The sequence below is a fragment of the Hippopotamus amphibius genome, chromosome 6, assembly GCF_030028045.1.
Source record: "Hippopotamus amphibius kiboko isolate mHipAmp2 chromosome 6, mHipAmp2.hap2, whole genome shotgun sequence".
Classification (NCBI taxonomy): Eukaryota; Metazoa; Chordata; class Mammalia; order Artiodactyla; family Hippopotamidae; genus Hippopotamus; species Hippopotamus amphibius.
This window is the reverse complement of record NC_080191.1, coordinates 156,346,811-156,353,270: the sequence shown is the minus strand read 5'-3', so window position 1 is coordinate 156,353,270 and position 6,460 is coordinate 156,346,811. Positions and strand designations below refer to the sequence as shown.

Below are 6,460 nucleotides of genomic sequence, written 5' to 3'. Positions count from 1 at the left end.
ACTAAACCCCAAACATTCACACAAGTTCCTATCAAGTCACGTATTTAAACAAAACTATTTTAAATAAAGGAATGCTACAGAGCAACCCCCAAACAATGTGGTTTGCTCCTTTGATTTTCTGGAACATCTTTTTGCTATACTGCGTCGCCACACACTTATTTGGCTTCACGGTGGAAATGCTGCGGCATGTTTAAGGATATTCATTACTCTTGGCAGTTGTAAACAAAATAAATGCCAAAATGGAGGTGTTTAGATGTAGGGCAAAAAAACCGTTCAGAGTGAAGCTACACAGTATCTGCTCATGCACTTTTATACCAATACCCTTCCCGATAGCAATTTCCAAATACTCCAGATCCAAACGGAAAGGACAAAACACGGAGAAGCCCCACCTTTGAGCCCAGCAAGGAGGTGATCCGCCCACCCACCAACCAATCCGAAGTCGTATTCTCCACTTGCCCACTGCCTGAACGACCTTTTTCCTTCCCGTCGGCGGTCCCCTTTTACGACAGTTTTCCGGCCTAGTTTACGGCCTCCACTGCCGTATTTCCTGGAGCGCCCTTGCCAGGGCGATTTGTAACAGCTGGTGGCAACCTCGTTGCTTTGTGGTAGAGGCATCGAGTTGGTGGGCTGGGATGAACCGCGCTCCCGGTGGAGGCAAGGGAGCCGAGCGGGAACCATGGTGAGTTCGGCCTTTGGGCCTCTTGGGCGATCTCAGGCCCAGGCCTGATCTCAGCTCAGGGACTCGGAGGAGAGGAGCCGCGGATGTCTCCGTAATGCGACTCTGAGCTGAGGGTGTAGCGCTTCGCAGAGTCACCCTCTCTAGACACAAAGCTGTTGCTGCACCCCTCTCGGGGTTTTGTGCCTGACGTCCCTGGGCTCGGAGATGAGCGGAAATGCATTTGATTATACCTGCAGTTCCCTTCATACATCCTCGCAGTCCTTTATCCACATTGCTGTGTTCCCCCTTTTGTCTTGCTGACACACCTCTTCTCCATTCCTGAGCATATTTGGCCGAAGGCGCTATGAAAAGCTAGCTTCCTAGTTAAGCCCACGTTTAACGTTGAATCAGAATTTATAGAAACCCTCTGTAATCAGTTCTGCCTTCTCTAGCAGAAACTTTATTTCCATTGCTCTTGATTGAATTTTAATGTAATTTCACTTGCCTGGAGGTGAAAGAGAAGTTTGCAAGGAAAGGGGAATTATCCTTTTCACTGTTGTAAAAGTAAATAAGCAAATCGACTTGCCCTTTTTTTTTTCCGTAGTGAAAATCCCATACCTTTACAATGCATTTGGATATAAAATTTGCAGGATCATTGGGCAGAATGTTTTCATCTGAAAAGTTGTTTCTCCCGTTGAAATGAAACATAATGAGTTGCAATGGGAGGATGGACATGATAGGGAAGAATGAGAGATGAATACTTACTCTGCTTCCCTTTACCAGGCCAGTACAGTGGTAGCAGTTGGATTGACCATTGCTGCTGCAGGATTTGCAGGTTTGTTTATGGTTTGGGGATGGAACTGAAGTAGGGGAGGTTGCAGATTTTTTTATTATTTTATTGTTTTTGTTTTTAGGCCGTTATGCTTTGCAAGCCATGAAGCATATGGAGCCTCAAGTAAAACAAGTTTTTCGAAGTCTACCGAAATCTGTAAGACTTATTTCATCATTTTTGCTAATTCTTTGCTGTCTGTGTATGAAACCTAGAGCCAGACATCCATGATGTTCTAAGTGATTGCTTTGGACCCCTTCTCTTGCTTCCCACAAGAAAAGTTTAGAAGTTCTGAGCTTTGTAATGATGCCACCCTAAAATCAAATATTATATGTGACACATTTGGGGAAGAAGTGTTAACAGTTCTAATATCGTGAAAGTTAATGTCACTTTATTGTTTAGATATGATTACCTTCAGCATCATTTGCTCTGCATCACAGACACAGGGGGATCTAGGAGTCTGAAGTGATCCATTCTTACTGTGTGCCCCTGGCACTGCCTAACAGATTACTTGGGTAACACTACAGTTAATTGGGCTCTAGAGTATGACTGAATGTGATGATCATACCTTCTGTGGTCAAAATTCAGAATGAATATGATTTTGACAACCTTTAGAGTATTGCTTTTTATTGTTGTGATTGAAAGTGACAGAGTAAGGTAATGGTAGGCTTTACCAATATAATTTTTGACATATCAAGATCAGTGGACCTAATAGTCTGATTTTCTCAATACATGTCTTAAAGTCTTGTTTTAGTTGTTGCCTTGAACCTCTAAATATCCTTGAACCACTTGTCTCAAAAGATCTCTAAATCCTCTGAAGCACTTGTTCTAAAGCATATAATCATATTCTGAGATCAAATTTTTATCTATAACATGGCTAGCTTGGATAATCTTCCCTTCACTCCCAGAACTGGCTTTGAGGCACTGTTATTTTGACTTGTATCTTCAAGACAGTTTACGTTGTTTGTGGGGAAAAATGATGTTTAATGATCATTAAAATATTTGTTGCTATTTATAAAGCTGAAATGCCATAGTTATTGCACTTAAAGTTTTCTGAAATGTCTTAGTTTTTCGGCTGGTTGTATGAACATTTATAGACATTTTTTAGTAACTTTCAGTTTATTTTGATATTCGTTTCTTACAAATGCATTTCTGCTTTCAGGCCTTCAGTGGTGGCTACTACAGAGGTGGGTTTGAACCCAAAATGACAAAACGGGAAGCAGCATTAATACTAGGTGTAAGGTAAAATAATTTTTTACATATTTTTCTCTTCCAAATTTAGAGCTGTAAGCAAAAGTAAGAAAGACCTCTCTTCTGTTAGGAGAGAGTCATTCTATTATGTGTTTTTAAATTTTTATTTTTTTGGCTGCACTGTGCAGCATGCAGGATCTTAGTTCACTGACTAGGGATTGAACCCCTGCCCCCTGCAGTGGAAGTGTGGAGTTTTAACAACTGGACCGTCAGGGATTTTTTTTTTTTTTTTTTTTAATTTTATTTATTTATTATTTTTGGGGGGGTGCACCAAGTTCAATCATCTGTTTTTATACACATATCCCCGTATTCCCTCCCTCCCTTGACTCCCCCCCCAACCTTGACTCCCCCCCCACCCTCCCCGTCCCAGTCCTCTAAGGCATCTTCCATCCTCGAGTTGAACTCCCTTTGTTATGCAACAACTTCCCACTGGCTATCTATTTTACAGTTGGTAGTATATATATGTCTGTGCTACTCTCTCGCTTCTTCTCAGTTTCCCTTTCACCCCCCCACCCCCTCCCAAACCTCAAGTTCTCCAGTCCATTCTCTGCACCTGCGTCCTTGTTCTTGTCACTGAGTTCATCAGTACCATTTTTAGATTCTGTATATGTGAGTTAGCATACAATATTTGTCTTTCTCTTTCTGACTTACTTCACTCTGTATGACAGACTGTAGGTCCATCCACCTCATTACATATACCTCCATCTCATCCCTTTTTATAGCTGAGTAATATTCCATTGTATATATATGCCACATCTTCTTTATCCATTCATTTGTTGATGGGCATTTAGGTTGCTTCCATGTCCTGGCTATTGTAAATAGTGCTGCAATAAACATTATGGTACAAGTTTCTTTTGGGACTATGGTTTTCTTTGGGTATATGCCCAGGAGTGGGGTTACTGGATCATATGGTAGTTCTATTTGTAGTTTTTTAAGGAACCTCCAAATTGTTTTCCCTAGTGGCTGTACCAACTTACATTCCCACCAACAGTGCAGGAGAGTTCCCTTTTCTCCACACCCTCTCCAACATTTGTTGTTTCCAGATTTTGTGATGATGGCCATTCTGATCTGTGTGAGGTGATACCTCATTGTGGCTTTGACTTGCATTTCTCTGATGATTAGTGATGTGGAGCATCTTTTCATGTGTTTGTTGGCCATCTGTATGTCTTCTTTGGAGAAGTGTCTATTTAGGTCTTCCGCCCATTTGTGGATTGGGTTATTTGCTTTTTTGGTATTAAGCTGCATGAGCTGCTTGTATATTTTGGAGGTTGTCCATTGTTTCACAGGCAACTATTTTTTCCCATTCTGAGGGTTGCCTTTTAGTCTTGTTTATGGTTTCTTTCGCTGTGCAAAAGCTTTTCAGTTTCATGAGGTCCCATTTGTTTATTCTTGATTTTATGTCCATGATTCTAGGAGGTGGGTCAAAAAGGATCTTGCTTTGATGTATGTCATAGAGTGTTTTGCCTATGTTTTCCTCTAGGAGTTTTATAGTGTCTGGCCTTACATGTAGGTCTTTAATCCATTTGGAGTTTATTTTTGTGTATGGTGTTAGGAAGTGTTCTAATTTCATTCTTTTACATGTTGCTGTCCAATGACCGCCAGGGATTTTTAAGATCTAAACATTCCCTACAAAAGTCCAATGAGAAAGCCCACTGACGCATAAGTACTTTTTTAACTCATTGAAAGTAGATTTTTCAACAGATAATCACAGTACTTACTAACACATTTTTTTGTGGTGAAATTCTGCCTTAATTGCCAAATATTTAAACATGCTTTTCTTTTCAGTAAAAGGAATGTTGTAATGAATAGTTTCAGGTTCAACTAAACTTTTGAGAATGCCGTATTTTTCTAAGGAGCTCTGTTTAGTTCTGTGATTCAGAATGTTAATCTTGCTAGTGTATTAAAGAGGTTCCTAAATAGCTTTTCATACTGTTGTGTTGACTTATTCCCGTTTCATAATTTTTTTTTTCAGTTTCACAATTTTTAATTGATCTTGATCATTTTTTAGTGTGACCCGGAACTAGTCTGAAGTAAACAATGCCTTTTCCTTTTTAAATTAGCCCTACTGCCAATAAAGGAAAAATAAGAGACGCTCATCGACGAATTATGCTTTTAAATCACCCAGACAAGGGTAAGTGTCATTAAACTACTGTTAACACATTTTGTTGGAGTGACTAATTGTTATTAACGGGATAATTTTATATCTAATTCTTAGCTATTATAAGGGAAATGCCTAGATCTGTTTGGGAGCACTGTGTCCCAGGCTGGATCCATTTGTTGTTTTCATATCTTAAAAGAATAAATTCTTAGTGAAAAATTTATTTATAGACTAATAAGCAGATCTAGTAAATATTATAATTTGGAAGTAGTGATAAGCATTAACCATGTTTTGAGATCTGCAGTTGTGATGTGACTTCCAATAGTGAGTCAAATACTAATATTACTGGTTGGGGGTGGGGGGCTGTCTACATTCTTAATTAAGGAAAATGTTGAATTTCAGTTAATAAAACTAATAAAAGTTTTTTTTTTTTTCCTATCCATTTAGACCTTTTAACTAGTGGTTACCTAGTTAGAAACCTATAGGATGTTTTTATTAGTTTCTGATACACTTCTAAGCAGCCTAGGCTGTGTTGAAAGATCAAATGGAATACCAAAATACAGATCACAAAATCCATGTTCCAGTGTTTAAATCCTTTTACTTTCATGGGAGAGGCCTCTCATTAAGGTTTTGAGCTTAAACAGGGTTGTAACTGTTTGGTATCTGCATAACCTCTTTTACAAAACTTAGCTTATATTGACTGGAGGGCTTTTGATTCTGTAGGTCTAGGGTGGAGACCAGAAATTTGCATCTTAACTAAGCGCATGGATTGCTGATGCTTAATGGTCTGAGGGCCACACTTTTTAAGAATCACTCAAGTCACTGCTCCAGTTTAGTAGGAAAGCAGCTGTAGGTGACATTGTAAAGGTACTGTTGATAACAGGAAAAGGATATAAAGCAAAGTGGGGTCTTCCCAACAAAGCTCAGAAGCCTCTGAAAATTTCATCATTTTAACACAGTACAATGAATTGGTGTTCATTTATGACTTGTAATCATCATGAAAAAGTAATTTGCACTATTTCAAAGTCGTGTAAGTATGAGAATTTTTTTAAATCTTATATCTATTATTTTATTTTTATCAGTTTAAGCTTTTTCAAAAGGTGCCATTTTTCGTGGAAATCCCTCATGTGAATACCTCATTTCCCATTGATCAAATATATTAACCATGTTTTTGGTTATCCAGTTCCAGTGTCAGTTATTTAAAAAATCAAAATTTCATTTCTGTTCACCTCTTAGATAAGCACAGGAATCCTTGAAACAAGAGAATAGCTTTTCACCAAGCAGAAATTGGAGAGCCATATTATAACTATTTTTTTTTTTTTTTCTTCCTCTAGGAGGATCTCCTTATATAGCAGCCAAAATCAATGAAGCTAAAGATTTACTAGAAGGTCAAGCTAAAAAATGAAGTAAATGTATGATGAATTTTAAGTTCTTAATTCATTGATGTATATGAGTACCAGCTTTTTATAATAAAATGCCTCAAAGCTACAAATTTTAAAAATGATTTAGCACAAGCCAAATCAAAACGTTGGTATAAATGTTTAAATTTGAGGATTTTAAGTCAGATTATAGAATATTTGTAGGTTAATACTCAATAATTATGGATAAATACGTACCATTTGAA

The 6,460-nt window shown here is 38.2% G+C and overlaps 1 protein-coding gene across 1 annotated transcript; it reads left to right on the top strand.

The window, feature by feature from the left end:
- Positions 1–532: 532 nt before the first annotated feature.
- DNAJC19 (DnaJ heat shock protein family (Hsp40) member C19) lies at positions 533–6,460 on the top strand. The gene is made up of 6 exons (XM_057738058.1): positions 533–679; positions 1,442–1,493; positions 1,573–1,646; positions 2,650–2,729; positions 4,799–4,869; positions 6,171–6,460. The coding sequence occupies exons 1-6, from the start codon at positions 677–679 to the stop codon at positions 6,239–6,241; spliced, it is 351 nt and encodes a 116-aa protein (XP_057594041.1). The 5' UTR covers positions 533–676; the 3' UTR covers positions 6,242–6,460.

What these genes read in the sequence shown, in the direction of transcription:
- DNAJC19 (XM_057738058.1), top strand. An exon ending in TGCTGCTGCAGGATTTGCAG is followed by an intron (nt 1,494 to 1,572) that starts GTTTGTTTATGG and finishes TTTTGTTTTTAG; the next exon opens with GCCGTTATGCTTTGCAAGCC. An exon ending in GCATTAATACTAGGTGTAAG is followed by an intron (nt 2,730 to 4,798) that starts GTAAAATAATTT and finishes TTTTTAAATTAG; the next exon opens with CCCTACTGCCAATAAAGGAA.